Source organism: Nicotiana tabacum, chromosome 9 (assembly GCF_000715075.1).
Source record: "Nicotiana tabacum cultivar K326 chromosome 9, ASM71507v2, whole genome shotgun sequence".
In the NCBI taxonomy this organism is placed as follows: Eukaryota; Viridiplantae; Streptophyta; class Magnoliopsida; order Solanales; family Solanaceae; genus Nicotiana; species Nicotiana tabacum.
This window is the reverse complement of record NC_134088.1, coordinates 5418814-5437654: the sequence shown is the minus strand read 5'-3', so window position 1 is coordinate 5437654 and position 18841 is coordinate 5418814. Positions and strand designations below refer to the sequence as shown.

At 38.3% G+C, this 18841-nt stretch overlaps 1 protein-coding gene across 2 annotated transcripts; it reads left to right on the top strand.

Annotated features, from left to right (window-relative positions):
• The first annotated feature begins 7152 nt into the window (after positions 1 to 7152).
• LOC107790566 (uncharacterized) lies at positions 7153 to 18597 on the top strand. Of its 2 annotated transcripts, none has more exons than XM_016612509.2 (6): positions 7153 to 7361; positions 7701 to 7825; positions 9742 to 9838; positions 9939 to 10048; positions 11459 to 11533; positions 18417 to 18597. In XM_016612509.2, the coding sequence occupies exons 1-6, from the start codon at positions 7292 to 7294 to the stop codon at positions 18465 to 18467; spliced, it is 528 nt and encodes a 175-aa protein (XP_016467995.1). In that variant the 5' UTR covers positions 7153 to 7291; the 3' UTR covers positions 18468 to 18597. The 2 variants fall into 2 exon arrangements, with proteins under 2 accessions (XP_016467995.1, XP_075077498.1); XM_075221397.1 differs by lacking the exon at positions 18417 to 18597 and adding an exon at positions 11603 to 11669.
• The last annotated feature ends 244 nt before the right edge of the window (positions 18598 to 18841 follow it).

Below are 18841 nucleotides of genomic sequence, written 5' to 3'. Positions count from 1 at the left end.
TTATTTGTTCGGCTGACTGTACATGCAGCCTCATTTCTGATTTTCAAGCTTTTCTGAATGTTGTTACAAACAATTTGCAAACATGTAATTAATTAGGACTATCTACTGTTTTCAATTGATAGAGACAAACACGACAAGAAACGTAGTTGCTATAGGATATCCTTTAAAAAAATAAGAACGAGACGAGCCTCGATGAAAATAAACAAAATGCGCAGATGCGGGGCCCTTGTTAAATGTATATTATTGAAGCATTTAGTTTCCAGGACGGGTTGTTTAGCAAATCTCACAACCCTCCTAAAATAACAACACGTTAGTCTCTTTAGGATACGCTTTAATAAAACCTACCTTCTTAAACTCGGGTGCACATTTATGTGACCCAAATCCAAATCTCGACGGATTCGAAATGTATTTCTAATCACGGGTACATCGATTGTGACGTGGTCCGAAAGGCATATCCATGACGTTGCGAATTCCTTTTAAAAGTAGAATGAGACGAGCCTCGTCAAACAAAAAATGTACACAGCTGCGGGGCCCTCTAACTGTATGTATATTAAAACACTTAGAATTCGGGACAGGCCGTTTAGCGAATTTTTTGGCCTTACCCAAAACAACAATACACTAGTTGCTTTAGGCACGTCTTAATAATTTATTCTCCTTAATTCGGGTGCCCATTTATGTGACCCAAATCCAAATCTCAACCGAGTCGAAATATGTCAACAATCACGGGTGCATTGATGCAACGTGGTTCGAGATATGTTTTCACAACGTTGCAAGCCTTATAAAATAACAGTAAATGATAAAAGCGGCTTAAAAATTAAAATTTGCACATAAGTTCATATTGTATTTAAAAGCAGATAAATAAGCCAAATATAACAGTTAAGCGACCGTGCTAGAACCACGGAACTCGGGAATGCCTAACACCTTCTCCCGGGTTAATAGAATTCCTTATCCGGATTTCTGGTACGCAGACTGTAATATAGAGTCATTCTTTTCCTCGATTCGGGATCAAAATTGGTGACTTGGGACACCCTAAATCTCCCAAGTGGCGACTTTGAAATAATTAAACCAATCCCGTTTCGATTGTCCTTTAATTGGAAAAAACTCCCTTGCGCCCACTCGGGTGCGGAAAAAGGAGGTGTGACAGGAGAGCCACCAATAAAACCCACATATGCTCAGCAAATCGCAACAAAAATAGACCCCATACCTCTCACAACTCCAAAACTCAAACCAGTCCAGTTCATCCATGGAGAGCCAACTGTAATGTTTTCCTTAGAAGAACGACAACAATTTGCTGTGGAGGAAGGCTTGCATCAATCAGTAGTGATGAAAGTATCTCCAGGAGCACCAGAACTCAATGAGCAACGAGATTTACTGCCCAAACACTTAGGTGTTAAAGGTCGATGTATCATCGGTTTACTCGCACCAAGACAATTACTGCTAAGGTTTGATCGTTATGATGATTATGTAAGTGCTTTAGCTCGCTCTGTTAATTATATGCTGTATAAGGGTGTTAAGCTTCAATATCGTGTATTTCCATGGACGATTGGTTATAACCCAAAAGAGGAAACAACAAAAGCAGTGGTTTGGATATCGTTGCCGAATCTGTCACCAGATTTGTTTGCGATGCCTTCATTGTTGTCTATAGCATCTGCTGTAGGAAAACCAATTGCCATTGATAAGGCAACACAAACTAAGTCCAGACCTAGCACTGCTAGGGTGAAGGTGATCTTAGACTTGCTTGACAAACATCCTAATTGCGTAAGGTTGCAAAGTGTGGATACAATTTTTGGAAAAGTACTGGAGGTTTTTCAAGAAATCGTTTACGATAATTTACCACTGTATTGTAATTGTTGTAAGCATCAAGGCCATGATGAAACTACGTGTTGAAGACTTCAGAAAAAAATCGTGATGAGGATGCTCAGATTGATGAAGAGCAGCATCGTCAAGAACAAATTGGTGGTACGAAATACAAGGGAGATTTGCGTCAGTTTTTGAATAAGAGGAGGGACTTAAATAATGGTGATCGAACTGCTGGAGATCACATTAACCATACAGATGCTACAAAGGTGTTAAGAGCTCCTCAAAGGGCTCATGAACACGCTGAAAATTTGATCAAGACAACACATGTAACAGCTGTATCTACAAGGCATATGGGGCGTAATCCTGTTTCTAGTGCAATTGTCCCAGTTGCTGAAGCCCTTGCTAGAGTTGCTTAGGACTTGAAGGCTGCAAAAAATACTGTGGTTGATCAAGCTTTACCTGGAACTTCTAAAGGTTCAGCGTTTGTACCTGGGATGATGAATGATAGTGCTTTAGCTGCAGCTGTTTCGAACAATGTTTGCCAAGAATAATGCAGCAGTAACATTGATAGGACAATTAACAAAGTTGAAAGATGATCAGCTACTGTAGGTTCACAATTGGAGGCTAATGTTGCATTGAATGCAACTGGTAATCATCCTACTGCTGGGGTTATTAAAGCTATTGCTGCACATATTGATCTAACTGAAAAAACAGCTCAGTTAATAGATACTGCAGTGCAAGATGAGGAGAAGGAACTTGAAGATGTTGATGTTGTGAGAAGTGCAGATGCTACAAGTTTGAAAGCAGGTGTTGGGCTCTTTAATGAAGGGGTTATGACTTCTGTTGCTGGGGTTATTGACAATTCAAATACAACACATGCTTCAGCTCCTATCGTGCCACTAGATGAGATGTTAAAATTGGACAAGGGTCTGCCTAAATAATCTAAACATGTTCACGCCTCCACTATCTCTACAAGAATGCACCTAGATACTGCTGGTGCAATGCAGGCTAATGTTGATCGAGGAAAAAATATTTTGGCACATGGTCATCAAATTTCTGCGGGTCAAGATAAAATAGGTGTAGGGGCAGTAGGTACTACAAAGAGTAATAACTGGAAAGTGGTGAACAAATCACCTAGCAAGAAGCAAACCCCAATGCTTCATAATCAGATTGTACCATCAAAGGCTATTGGAGTTTCGAACTCTTTCGATGCTTTGGTGAATGAGGGTGAGCATGTTAATGAGGAACAACAGATGGGGTACGAGATACGACCAGATGCTAGAAAAACTAATTTTACAGGTAGTGAAAAGGAGCAGAAAAATGAAGCGGACAGTGTTCGCCTTGAGATCGCATCTGGTGGTAATCACAGTGGTGAGACAAGTCAAATTCATGCTGCAGATACGCCAACGCTACATATTTCCAATTCAGAGCTTGATAAAATGGTAAATGATATCGTGGCAGCTATGATGATGAACACAACCCCAAAAATTTGCCAACTAAAAATATCCAGGTAGTAGCAAATAACAACTTGCCAAGAACACAGGTGGTCGACTTATTGTGTCGAAGGACATTGTTCCTGTTGATGCGCAAAAGGCGATGACAATTAAATCCAAGCTCTGGGATGACCAGCGCGAGTATGATGATGAAGAAGATTGTGGTGTTGATTTTGCTGGATACTCATCTGAAGAGGCAAATCATGAGGTTGATCAGGAGAGTGCAGGTGAAGAACTTGATTCAATAACACTGCCTAAACCAGATGGTATACCAAACGCGAGCCACAAAAGCATGTTGAATCTCAACGCTCCAGCTTTCATTCCCAGGTACTCTCCAGTTGCTGCTCTAAAAGTCAAGGATGCAGTAGCTGGAAACATAGTTCAAAATACAGCCACACCTAGTAACCAGATTGATCCAGCTGGTCGAAAGTATGGGCAGCAGCAGCTGAATGCAAACACCTCGGGAGCTATAGTCACACTTCCAACTGGTGGACAGCAGTAGCAGGATACAACGCCACAAGCTATCACTTTGCAGGATGGAAAGTTGCTTGATGCATTGCAGCAGCAGAATGAAAACAATGCAGGAGCAGTAGTAACTTCTTCAACTGCTGGACAACAATAGTTATCTATAAGGGCACCTGTTATCATGATGGAGGACAGAAAGATACTTGATGCAATGGTAAGTTCTAAGCCCCTAAATTCTCTAAATACAAATCAAGTTGGTAGCACTGGGCATGAGAATTGGACCAGCAACCAGGTGAAAGGCACAAAACAAAGTCAAAACAAGGCAACTATGGTTAACAGACAAGATGGAAATGGCTTGATGGCACAAGAATTTTTACAAGACATGCCAGATCCAGTATCTGTGGGTAGAGATATGTACGAGGAAGGAGAAGAAGATGCAGTTTTGAAAGAATGTCGCGCACATGCAGCAAGAAAAGGTGATTTATCACCTATGCATAGCGGAAAAAATAGGAAATCTCATACAAAGAAAAATAGTTGGGACGACAAGGTTAGTGATTTTTTAAATGTTAGGCGACCTCCAATGAGAGTTGCCAAACAAAAGCAGACTGCCCCAACTACATCAACGAGGTCCAACCGTTCAAAAAAGAAAGGATGATTTTTGAATACATTTTGAACACGGTTGAGGAAAACAACAAAGAATTACAAATTGAAGATTTTACAAGTTTGCAAAAGAAAGGACATGAACCAAATTGGTACTTCATTCTATTATACCACTTTATTAGTATTCTCATTTGTAATATCATCACAGAGTATGTTATAAACTCTGTGATGATCATTGAATATTTGGTACTCTCCAGTTCTTATTTTTTACATGCGTGTTAGTAGGTGAGGCATTTTCTCTGCCTCAATAGGATTAGTAGCGTAAGGTTTAGCCCGGTTTGAGTTGCCTTGGTACTATGCCTTTGAAAAATATCCACACGGCTATGAGATTATATGCCCTCGTGAGACTTTGCCGACAGCTACACCATGAATCCTCTACATGAGGCTGCCATCATAAGGCAATGTGAGGCGCAGGGGATTGATTATATAGCCAAGGCATATGGGTAACAATACCGGTGCTATTGTCTCCCTTATTTGTACTGTTCCTAATTGTTGTAATTTTCTTTTCTTTCATTAATAAAAAATTAGCCCTAGACGCTTGCCTAGCGGATTGCCAAAAAAAAAACAAGTTGATGTTGTTTGTAGTTTGTTATCTAGGAATCCTACACTGAAGACGTCTTGTGATGCCTTGTTTTTCTATACATTGTTCATTAGTGTGCATTAACCATAGGCGGCACCAGGCTTTCAACTTTATGGGGCTTGGATTTTAGAATGCTGACTCTAAGTATTAATAACTAGGTTTTAAATTTGATATTTGTATATATTTAATGAATTTTTTTAACACAAATACATTTTTTGAGCAGAAGCTATTGGGTTCGGGCGAACCAATACTCGGGCTTTTTTTTATTTGCACCGGGTGTCAGAGTCTCTAAGAGTCCCGACTAATCCCGGGGGCGCATAGGTCCTCGGCAAGGAGTTTCCCGCAAGTGCACCACGGTTAATTCAGGTTTTACCCAATCCGATGGCCCTAAGAAATTGTTTGCACCCAGTGAGTTTCGAACTTGAGACCTTGAAAGGGAGCCAACCCAAGACTTAAGTCAATTGCCACCACGCCAACCCCTGAGGGTTAATACTCGGGCTTTTAGCTCCGCCCCTCGGGCTTTTAGCTCCGCCCCTGGCATTAACTCCTCAGCTCGGCAGCTGACTCTGCCATGACCCTCATATTTTTTATGTTTTTTGCTGAAACAGAAAAAGAGCTAGTGAAAAGAAGTCTGAATTAGGAATTATGACTCTTAGCTTTCCCCCCGTGGAGAATTTTCATCATATCTGATGTTTCTATTATGTGCATAATATTGTTAACATAATTTATATTCTTTTCATTACTAAGTGCAGTTCTGTTCTTATATTTTCTGGATCGATACAGGTGAGCGGACGATGAAATCTGATGTTTATATATTTGATCTTCTACTTCTGGAGCTAATAAGCAAAAAAAAAATTTAATTTTCGTGAGAATCCTGTGATTGTGAAAAATTCAGTTGTAAAGGAGGCTACACTTAGTGAAAAATATTTGGTTCATGAATGCTTCAAGAAGTTGATCATCCAACTGCATTTGATATCACACTTCTGGTATTCCTCTGCATGAATCTGGAACCAGAAGAAAGACCAACGATGAAGGATGTTTTAGATGCTTTGAGAGCACTGAGTACGGAAGTGAGGGGAGAGAAACGAAAAAAAGATGACGACAAGGCAGAATAGAATAAGCTATCCTCTTGGATTAGCTGCTTTTCCTTTTTGTATAAACTGAATTTCGTAAGGTAGTAGCTATAGACTTGATTACTAATAGTACTAGTTAGAAAGGCTCGTTGGAATTGAACCGCTACGGGATTAACATTTACTCAACTTGTGTTGCAGCTTCTTTGTTGCAAAGAGAAGTATTGTTGGAGCTTTGTAGAGGAAGAATGTATTTGAGTGACTACCTTATGAATTGCTGATATTCCAATCCTTTAAGCAAACTATTGTAGACATGTAATATTTATCTCTCTGTTTTTCTTTCTATTTTTGGGCTGCTTATTCTCTTTCGAGCTCTCTGATGTGCAAAGTCTCCTAACTGACATTATTATTGTTGTTAATAATGACAATAATAATGTGCAGAGAGTCTGCTATTATGCTATATATGGAATAAACCAAAAAATATTATCAATTTTTTAAAATACTTTTCAAAAGATGCTCTGTCATGTATTTTTCTCACTAATTAAAAGTTATGATGAAGCGATAAATACTCGAATCTCAATATGAATGCCAAAAAGAGGATGAAAAAAAAGGAGAGTAGTCAAAGGTTGCAAACCCCTTAGAATAATTTTCAAACGTTTACTTTGAGGATTTTTAACTGTCTAAAGTTGTCCATTGCAACTTCTCTATTCTCCAGATGTCATTAAGCTTCATCATTTTAGAAATTTGAATGTTTTCTTTTAATTTTATTTTACAACTCAAATATATTATTTAATACTAATATTGTAATATTTATGTAATAACAACTATAATAAACTTACTGTGATTACAACTCAAGTGTATGCAATCTTACCTCTACCTCGTGAACTTGGAGAGATTGTTTCCAATGGACCTTTGGATCAAGAAAAACATGAGCCGACGGTTGTTCAAATAAATTCTCAGAACAACAGGGGAAGTCTTTGTAATTAGGGTAAACTTCAGGGGAGATATTTGTAATATATTAATAACCAAAATTAAATGCACTCTGCCTATGCCAGAGTTAGTTGGAAACATTGGAAAAACCAATGCAAAATGCTAATAATTCACACAGTCATGAGTTGTTACTTTTGCAGCTCACCCAATTCCCAAAATCATAAAATTCCTTTTTTTTGACCTACTAAATCAAGCTTCTTGTTTACCATAGAATTCAATTTTCTCAAATTACAATGGGCAATGCTTCTTCCATGCTAACTCAATATGACATTGAAGAAGTTCAAGAACACTGCAATCACACATGTAATTACCACAGTTGTACAATATTCTTATATGTTTTTTAATAATAGTGGTGACCGAGTCAACTTGTGCGCACTTCGACTATTCCATCGGTACTTTTTACCTCACATCTAGTAACAAGTAACCTCTTGCTCGCAAAGGTTTAGGCAAATGAGAAGAAATTAGCTAGTGTTTTTAGTTTTTGCTAGGATTTGAACATTTTTACACACTTCATTGATAGTTAGGCCACACTTTGGGGTGCAATATTGTTATCTGAAGTTATATGCTCATGTGTGTTAATTTTTTAAAGGGTAATTGTTACTAAAGTTGTGGCTTTTTATTTTTTGTTTTTTTTCTCCTTAGTTTCACAGCAGGAGATACTTTCATTGTACCAAAGGTTTTGTCAAGTGGATCGAAAAGGGTGTGGATTTATCTCTGGAGAAGAGTTTCTTTCAGTGCCCGAATTTGCTGTCAATCCTCTATCTCAGGTTTCATCGTCGTTTATGAGCTAAATCATGATAAAAACATTTGTTTTTGTACAGTGAGTTTAAGTTATACACGCTAAGCATTAATTTTTTTATGCAATCAGTGCAATTTAATTTGTTATAGCTAGTTATTACTAGGGGTGTGCATTTGAATCGGTTTATCGATAAATCGAATCGATTATTTGTTGTCGGTTTATCGATTTCGATTTCGATTTCGAAATTTTTCTTATCGAGTTATCGATTTCGATTTCGATCTTGTTCTCTTCGGTTATCGGTTTATCGATAAACCGATAAGATATACAAAAAAGACAAATATACCCTTATTCTATAATACCCTTTCCTTTACCCTAAGTCCCTAACCCTATTATTTCCTCTACCCATTCTTTAGCGCCGCTTTTACCATTCTTCGGAGTGAATTAGCAGTGATGATGTATTTTGTTTTGTTTTTTTTATACCGTTGGAATGTTGGTGACATACATTTGATCCCTTACTTTAGTTTCGTTGCATGTGCTTGTTAACACAATTTTTATGTTATAAAAGGTGTTCCTCTTATTTTAGCTTCTTTTTGTCCATATTAGTTAGGCGTGTTTATAGCGATATACTTTCCGTGGAATCCCGCAAATTTTCTTATTGGTGTAATCGATAACCGAATCGATAAGACCCAAAAATCGATAAATTGAAATTGAAAAAATCGAAACCTTATTAAAACGATAACGATAAGCATATGTACAAATCGATAATTGATAAGTAATTATCGATAAGGGTCAAAATCGAATCGATAAATCGAATGCATACCCCTATTTATTACTCTGTTTTTCAGGTCACCATATCATGCTTGATATAGAGAGTTATCTGTTGTTGTAGGTCAAATTAACCCGATATTGTTAAATAAGTGCACAGAATAAAATTCCTCATAGTTATGCAACCCCATATCCAGTTTTCCTATATGATTATGCAAATCTTGCTTTCTATATTTTATTTACCTAGTTTTTAAAAATAGTAAAGGGGAGCATTAGTGTAACTGGTAGAGTTGCTGTCATGTGATCAAGAGGTCATAAGTTCGACCCGTGGAAACAACATCTTGTAGAAATGCAGGGAAAGACAACATACAATAGACCCTTGTGGTCTGGCCCTTCCCCGGATCCCACGCATGGCGGGAGCTTAGTGCACCAGACTGCCTTTTAGTTTTTAGAAATAGTGAATGCGAAAGCAACCATAATGCAACAAAGATGGTAGACTAGTTCTCACCCTTTATGTGTGTGAGAAAATAATTCTGTATCAGTAGTTTATGTGTGTTCTCGCCCTTTTTGAGCCGAGGGGCTATTGAAAATAGTGTCTCTACCTTCACTAGGTAGAGGTAAGGTCTGCTTACACGCTACCCTCCTCATGCCCTACCTGTTGAGAATATATTGGGTCTGTTGTTGTTGTGGTGCGGTCACTTGGGAAATCCCCCAAGAACGACTGCCACGAAATTCTTGTGAGAGCTGGAGAAATGTCTAACAACATAGGTTCGACACTGAATAAGTAGAGGTATAGTGGGAAGAGAGAAGGTTTTTAAAGGGGAAATGTAATTGAGATACAAAGAAGGTAAATTGATCCATCAATAAAGAGGTTACACTAGATTATCTTTATTACTAGTATATTGAAGAGATCCTTGGCGTAATTGTTAAAGTTGCTGCTCCTGGTCACGGGTTCGAACCATGAAAACAGCCTCTTACAGAAATATAAGGTAAGGCTGCGTACAATAGACCCTTGTGGTCCGGCCCTTCCCTGGACCCCGCGCATAGTGGGAGCTTAGTGCACCGGGCTGCCCTTTATATTGTTTCTTTGAATTTTTTTTGGTTAATGGTCAGCATTGACAAATCACAAACACATTTGGCGAATTCGCCATTATAAAACTTTGTTCTAATGTGATCCAGAGGCTATTAAGGATGATAGATGGGTTAAATTTCAAAGAATTTGTAGCATTCTTGTCAGCATTTAGTGCCCATTCCAGCTTGCAGCAAAAGGTTGAATGTAAGGGCAATTTTTCATATTCGATTTCCTTTTTCGTTCAACTTTACTTTCTTCTGCTTAAGTATTTCTTATCTGTCTGTCATTCTTTCTTACTTTTCAGTTATCTTTAAGGTTTATGACTCCGATGGGAATGGAAAGGTGACATTCAATGATATGCTAGAGATCTTGCAGGATTTGACTGGACAGTTTATGTCTGAGGTTCAACGAAAGGTAGTGTTTGTGTTGTATGCCTCCAATTTCTTCTTCTTTACCTTTTTTTTCCCGAAATTTCCCATTTTGATGCCTAAATGAGGATTACAAAGTGACCAGGAAGTAAATGAAGTTTCTTAGTGTCTTACTTCTAATAGCTGTGAATTGGAAAATATACTACTAAGAATATTGAACTCAAATCATTCAATCTTCCGATTGTGCTTTATTATCTCTTTATTAGTTGTAAACTTCTGGTGTAGGATAGGCTTTCATCTAGCTCATAGTTTGCACTTTAGCGAAATGCAGACCAGCAGAATTTGATACTGACAGAAACATTAGAAAACGATATGCAGTTCTTGTTGTTTTAAGGTCAGTGACTGAAAGTGGAACTGGAAGACTCTTTTATGTACGGTAACCAGTCCATCGTGAGTGTGACACATACCTTTTTGTTTGTTTCGGGGCTGTTTGTTTGGGCAGGGCGTACTTGTGTTGGTAGGAGGTACAACCTATGAACCTAATGGATTAGTCGATGTGCATATCCCTGATTGATTAGTTCAGGTATGCATAAGCTGGTCCAGACACGACCTTTATAAACAAAGAATAACAAATAGAAATCTAAAGGCAAGCTTGGGGATTCTTATACATTTCTCAGCTCTTATCTCGCGTTTTCTTTTGCTTCACATATTCTCCTTGAAATAGCAACTTATTTTGATTCCCATTTAACTATAGTAAAGCTTCTCTACTTTTCTTTCTATTCTTGCCACGGGGAGTGCGTAATTAAAGACTTAAACCATAGTAAATATTTAGCAGGAAAAATTCAATTTTGAAAAGAAGTTGAGGAAAAAGTTCAAATATAGGCAATAGAGTAGTGTAGTTTTCAACATGTTATGAGTGTTGAGAAAAGAATCAAGTGCAGTTCTCCGTTTTATGAGTTGCTTTAGGTATACATAAGTACCAATCCAAGAAGCTGATCGATCAGCTTGGTTCTATTGCATATCTAGTTTCCATGGTAAAGAAATAAAAGCAACGGCAATTTGCCTTGCACCACAAGGATGTGACCTAGTGTTCACTGAAGTGGGTTAAGAACCATGATGTCTCGGGTTACCTGGTACCTGTTGCTAGTGGGAGTAGATATCCTGTTGCGTGCAAGTTGGCCCGGACATGGGAGATAATTCACATTTTTCCTTTTTGTTCTCGGTGATGATTTTTTAACTAATATAGGTGTACTTGGGAGATTATTCATTAGGATGGTTTGGATTAAGTTATAGGTATAATCTTTTTTTTGGATAATATATGTTTGTGCGAAGTAAACTAGTTGTCGATGAGAATATATTGATGGTGGATTACTGAAGAAACCACCTTCTATGAAGTTACAGTGATACAGAAATGTGACCTTGTGTTTAACTCCATTTTAATTTTCTGTCTATGCAGCAAGTTTTGACGCGTGTTCTTGAGGAAGCAGGATACAGCGGGGATTCTTCTTTAGTCCAATCTGACTTCCTAAAGGTAAATATTGGACATTCGACATTCAAACAATCTGTTTCTTTTTGTAAGTTTCTGGTGCATATTTGACAGATTTATTAACAATTCTCTGGACATGCCAATTGCTCTTGCCTCTGAAGATATAATATGAGATATGCACTAGTGCATTTGTATAAAAGGTACCATATGTATTTATATAAGGTCCAATGTTTGATCAAACAACAGATTCAGATAAACTTTGCCTTGACTGTTTTGTCGTTACGGCCGAGAAGCTTGATATATTAAGGTTTGTGTACACGCTACCCTCCCTAGATCCCACTTGTGGGGACTCACTGAGTTTGTTCTTGTTGTTGTTTTTGCCGGGAAGCTTGATAAACAACAACAACCCAGTGTGGTGCAACAAGTGGGGTCTGGGGAGGATAGGATGTACGCAGCCTTACCCCTACCCTGGAAGCGCAGAAAGACTGTTTCCGATAGACCCTCGGCTAAAGGAGGTGAGAGAATCCCTGATAGCAAGTAATAGCAAAATAATAATTAGAAAACTAAATCGGAGATAACAACATAATATGAAAAGGGTACTGATAACAAGTAGTAGCAAGATAACATATTTAGAAAACTAATTCCAAGGCAGCAGACGAGAATATGAACGAAGTACTGCTAGCAAACTACGGAATTACCAATGGCAAGTAACAACGAAACGAGACATGCGAATATAGAAAACTAAGGAAAAAAGGGTACCGAACTAGCGCTAATACTATCGAGCTAGAGAAGACAAAGGGAGATGCAAGACTCCCTACTAACCTTCTACCCTAATTTTCAACCTCCATATCCTTCTATCTAGAGTCATGTCATCGGTTAGCTCAAGTAGGTTTCCGGGAAGCTTGATATAGTTTGTGTTGGGAATAAACCCCGTAAAAATAGTATTCACGGTATTAGTGATAAACGCAGAACACTAAGTTATGGTTAAATCAGCAAGAATAAAAATGCAGCAATAATGACACCGTGGAAACCCTTCTGAATAAGGGAAAAAACCACGGCCAAGAAGAGCAACTGATATCACTATAGCGAGGAATTTTACACTGTGTAGTAACGAGTAAAAAATACTCCTAAGACCACTACACCCTCAAAAGAAATAAACACTCTTTTGCTTTTTCCACCTCACTACAATATCTCTCACACTCTATTTTTCTTCACAAACTATTTTCTTATAGTTTATGGAATACCTTGCTCCTTCTTTTCTCTCTTTGTTGGTGTGTAGAAATGAGAGTTAAAGCTCTCCTTTTATAGCCAAAATCTCACTCTCTAAAGCCTACAATATTTGACAATTTACACACCCTTTTCACAATTTTAACAAGGTTGGCTACCAAACCAAACCAAGTCAATAAAATTGGCTATCAAATTATACAAATTCAACAAGGTTGGCTACCAAACCAAACCAAGTCAACAAAATTGACTACCAAATCATTTGAATGAGATGGACACCATATCAATCTCCCCCTCCAGCCTCATTCATCTAAAGGAGGTAGCACTGTCTTCTAGTTTGAGTGCATGCTGACAAGTTCTTTGCATAACTCGAACTTGTCTCTTGGTACCACCTTGGTCAACATATCTGCAGGATTTTCACTCGTGTGAATCTTTTTGACTTGTAGTGATTCGTTCTCCACTTGCTCACGAATCCAATGATATCTGACGTCAATGTGTTTTGTTCTCGCATGGTACATGGAGTTTTTGCTTAGGTCTATTGCACTCTGACTGTCGCAATAGACAACATACTCCATCTGTCGCAATCCAAGTTCTTGAAGAAATCTCTTGAGCCATATCATCTCTTTGCCAACTTCAGTAGCCGCAATATATTCCGCTTCAGTTGTAGATAGTGCGACACACTTATGCTGTCATGATATAGCTCCCCCTGAAAAAGTAAACAAATATCCAGTAGTGGATTTTCTGTTATCAAGGTCACCTGCCATATCAGAATATGTATAGCCCTTCAAAATTGGATTTGATCCTCCAAAACATAAGCATTCATGTGAGCTTCCTCTTAGATACCTGAGTATCCACTTTACAGCTTCCCAATGCTCTTTTCCTGGATTTTCGAGAAATCTGCTAACAACACCGACTGCATGAGCAATATTCGGTCGAGTGCATACCATTGCATACATCAAACTTCCGACGGCAGAGGAATAAGGAATCTTGGCCATTCTCTCTTTTTCCTCCGTTGTTGTTGGACACATCTTCTTGCTCAACTTTAGATGACCAGGAAGGGGTATGTGAACCAACTTAGCACTTTTCATATTGAAGCGCTCCAATACACGTTCTATGTACTTCTCCTGTGACAAGTAAAGCTTTCTTTCCTTTCTCGAACGAGTAATTCTCATGCCCAAAATCTGCTTAGCATGACCCAAGTCTTTCATTGCAAAAGACTTATTCAACTGTTTCTTCAACTCGTCAATCTTAGAAGCATTCCTGCCCACAATCAACATATCATCCACATATAGCAAGAGGATGATAAAATCGTCATCAGAAAATCTTTGTACAAACACACAATGATCTGAAGAAGTCTTCTTGTAGCCTTACTCCCCCATAACAGACTCAAACTTCTTGTACCACTGTCTCGGAGCTTGCTTCAATCCATATAGACTCTTCTTAAGTTTGCATACAAAATTTTCTTTACCTTTTGCCTTGAAACCTTCAGGTTGTTCCATATAAATTTCCTCTTCTAAGTCACCGTTAAGAAAAGCAGTCTTCACATCCATTTGCTCAATCTCCAAATCAAGACTAGCAGTCAAACCAAGAACTGTCCGAATGGAGGACATTTTCACGACAGGAGAAAATATTTCGTCAAAGTCAATACCTTTTCTTTGACCAAATCCCTTGACAACCAATTTAGCTTTGTATCTGGGCTTCAAACTATGTTCTTCAGCTTTAACTTTGAATACCCACTTGTTCTTCAAAGCTCTCATGCCCTTAGGCAATTTCACCAACTCATAAGTATGGTTCTCATGCAGAGATTTCATCTCATCTTGCATGGCTTCAATCCATTGATCCTTGTGCTCATCTTCTATAGCCTCCGCATAACATTCAGGTTCTCCCCCATCAGTGAGTAATACATACTCATTGGGTGAATAACAGGAGGAAGGAGTACGAGGTCTAGAAGACCTCCTGAGTGGAATATCTAACTCGTCAACAGTTTCGTGAGTATGAGCATCTACCTCATTAACATTAGCATTGTCATTACCATCACCATCAATATGTTGATCTGGAATATGGTTCTGGGCATCACCATCATTATTGAGCCCACCAGCGTCATCCCCATTTGTATGAGGAACTTGATCAAGATTAACTAAACCTTCAGAACTTGAAGATTTTAACTTCTCCGCTTTGTTAATATCTTCAATGGTTTGATCCTCCACGAAGATAACATCACGGCTTCTCACAACCTTCTTCTCAATTGGATCATATAGCCTGTAACCAAACTCATCAAGGCCATAACCAATGAAGATGCACTGCCTTGTCTTGGCAGTTAATTTTGACCTCTCATCTTTAGGCGCATGTACAAAAGCTTTGCAACCAAACACTTTCAAGTGGTCATAGGAAACATCCTTGCCATACCAAACTCTGTTTGGAATATCACTTTCCAAAGCAACTGCAGGGGATAGATTAATAACATGTGCGGCGGTCAACAAAGCCTCACCCCAAAAGGAATTCGACAACTTTGCTTCAGAAAGCAAACATATGACTCTTTCCATCAAGGTCCTATTCATCCTTTCTGCTAAATCATTAAGCTGAGGAGTCTTAGGAGGAGTCTTTTGGTGTCTGATACCCTGTTGTTTGCAGTATTCGTCAAACGGTCCACAATATTCACCACCGTTATCAGTACGAATACACTTCAGCTTCTTTCCAGTTTCTCTTTCAACTGAAGCCTGAAACTGCTTAAAGACACCCAACACTTGGTCTTTAGTCTTCAAGATGTAGACCCAAAGTTTCCTTGAACAATCATCAATAAAGGTAGCAAAATAAAGTGCACCACCCAAAGTCCTTATCTTCATTGGACCACATAAGTCTGAATGCACCAACTCAAGCAACTCTGTCTTTCTTGAAGGAGGATGAGACTGGAAAGAAACTCTTTTTTGTTTTCCAGCCAAGCAGTGTTCACATTTTTCTAATTTTGCACTTTCAAAATTTGATAACAATTTCTTCTTGGCCAGAACATTTAGTCCTTTCTCGCTAATGTGGCTAAGTCTCTTATGCCATAACGTTGAAGAGTTATGGCTCTCAACAACATTCACCATATCAACACAGGTAGAGGCCGTAGTCCAGTATAGACCACAACGCTTTTCCCCACGAGCCACAATCATGGAGCCCTTAGTGAGCTTCCACTTTCCAGCACCATTGGTACTGACATATCCCTCATCATCCAAAATACCAACAGAGATCAAGTGCAAACGAACATCAGGTGCATGCTTTACATTGTTTAAAACTAGTTTAGTTCCAATACTAGTTTCCAAACAAATCGTTCCAACACCAGCCACCCTAGATACAGTCTCATTACCTATACTTAAAGTTCCAAAGTTACCCTGAGTATAGGATGAGAAAAATTCCTTCCTTGATGTCATGAGATGCGACACCACTGTCCACAACCCAGCTTGACTCATCACAAACAATATTTATCAGATCCGCATCAAGTACTGTAACAAGATCTTCTGTAGTGACCACATGATTTCCATCTTCTTTCTTTTCTTCCTTTTCTCTATTCTCCTTTTTCAAAATCCGGCAGAACTTCTTTGTGTGCCCTTTCTTCCCGCAATGATAGCACTCAATATCTTCAAGTCTGCTTCTGGATTTGCTTCTATTATGTTCTCTATTTTGAGAACCCCGATTCTTGCTTCTCCCCTAGAGTCAGTCACCAAGACATCTGATGAGGAGGAACCCTGAGATTTTCTTCTCATCTCTTCATTTAGAAGGCTGCTCTTGGCAAGATCCATAGAGATCACACCATCCGGAGCAGAATTTGATAATGAAGTTCTAAGAATTTCCCAAGAATCTGGTAGGGAACCAAGCCTTAAATTTCTTCATCAAATTTAATGCCCATAGCAGATAACTGGTTCATGATCCCCTGAAAATTATTCAGATGATTTGTCATCGCGGAACCATCATGGTATTTTAAACCCAACATCTGCTTTATCAGAAACATCTTGTTGTTTTCAGTTTTCCGAGCATACAAACTTTCAAGGTGCTCCCATAGGGTCCGAGAATGTGTCTCCCCAGAAATATGGTTCAAAACATTATCGTCAACCCACTGTCTAATAAAGCCGCAAACCTGCATCTGTAACAGATTCCACTCTTCATCTGATTTATTATCAGGCTTTACAGTGGCGAAGACAGGTTGATGAAAATTCTTGACATAGAGAAAATCTTCTATTTTGCACTTCCAAATGACATAATTTGTACCATTCAAAGCAACCATTCTACTAGTGTTGGCTTCCATCGTTTATCACAAATACAAATACTATTTATTAGGAGACCAAAATAATTCTTTTCTGATGTGGAAGTTCAGACTGTGCTGCAACCACAGAGCATACTCAGACAGAACCTTGGCTCTGATACCACATGTTGGGAATAAACCCCGTAAAAATAGTATTCACGGTATTAGTGATAAACGCAGAACACTAAGTTATGGTTAAATCAGCAAGAATAGAAATGCAGCAATAATGACACCAAGATTTTACGTGGAAACCCTTCTGAATAAGGGAAAAAATCACGGCCAAGAATAGCAACTGATATCACTATAGCGAGGAATTTTACACTGTGTAGTAACGAGTAAAAAATACTCCTAAGACCACTACACCCTCAAAAGAAATAAACACTCATTTGCTTTTTCCACCTCACTACATTATCTCCCACACTCTATTTTTCTTCACAAATTATTTTCTTATAGTTTATGGAATACCTTGCTCTTTCTTTTCTCTCTTTGTTGGTGTGTAGAAATGAGAGTTAAAGCTCTCCTTTTATAGCCAAAATTTCACTCTCTAAAGCCTACAATATTTGATAATTTACACACCCTTTTCACAATTTCAACAAGGTTGGCTACCAAACCAAACCAAGTCAATAAAATTGGCTACCAAATTATACAAATTCAACAAGGTTGGCTACCAAACCAAACCAAGTCAACAAAATTGGCTACCAAATCATTTGAATGTGATGGACACCATATCAGTGTGATAATGGGAAAGTTACAAATAGCAGTGTAGGAACTTTATCCTTCTTGTTGCCAGTCTAAGTAGACCTTTGCATTCTTTTTCTTCTTTCCATGTTGAAGCTAATAATAAGAAAGCAGGAATAGAGCAGTCGCGGAGCCACATAGCTCCAAGGAGTGTCAATTTACACTATTTAGATAGTTAAGCATTATTTTTTTATATGTATATGTTAGAATCGGAATAGTCAGGTGTCATGCGAAAGCTAGTAAAGCAAACCTCGAACGATGATAAATCAGACAACAAAAGAGAAATATACGAAAAATGACACAAACATTTAACGTGGTTTGCTCAAGTGACCTACGTCCACAAGCGAAGATGAGCAATCTACTATATAAAAGAGAGTACAAAATATCGAGAGAATAACCTCACAAAGAGGCATACACAAGTAACAGACTAACACTTAGTCCCAAAAATATATCCTATGTATCAACTTCTCTTGACTTATTTGTATATTTACTTATTTAAATTTTGACACTCCTGAATGAAAATCCTAATTTTGCTACTTACAGAGAAACATCTATTGTAAGGCTGCATACAATAGACCCTTGTGGTCCGGTCCTTCCCCGCGCATAGCGAAAGCTTAGTGCACCGGACCTTTGGACGTTCCTTGTTTTGTTTGTTGGAATGATATTGACAAAGTTACTATGTTGCAGATTCTTGGCAGCCCTGGTTTGAAGATGGAAGTTGAAATTCCAGTAGATTGAAAAAGACTTTACTGTTACTAAAACAGGTTCAATCTCATTAACTTAGTTGACATTAGCATGTAATTGCACTATCATAAGAGTTAGAAACTCTTTTTCAACTGCTTGATTTAATAATATCACTTGTTATGAAGAGTGTGTGCTACTTAACAATGTATACTTTGAACTTTAGCCCATGTTGAAAGGGGTTTGTCACACCACCAACACTCCGGGGCAAAGCTATGTGTGGTCAATAGTGATCAACTGAACACCCTTCACCGAAAAATTAAATTATTTATATGGTAAAATATTATTGTTAATGATCAAATAATGGACTTTGAACACTTTTATTGAATTTTCTGACACCGCCAATGCTACTTGAATACACAACTCCAGTC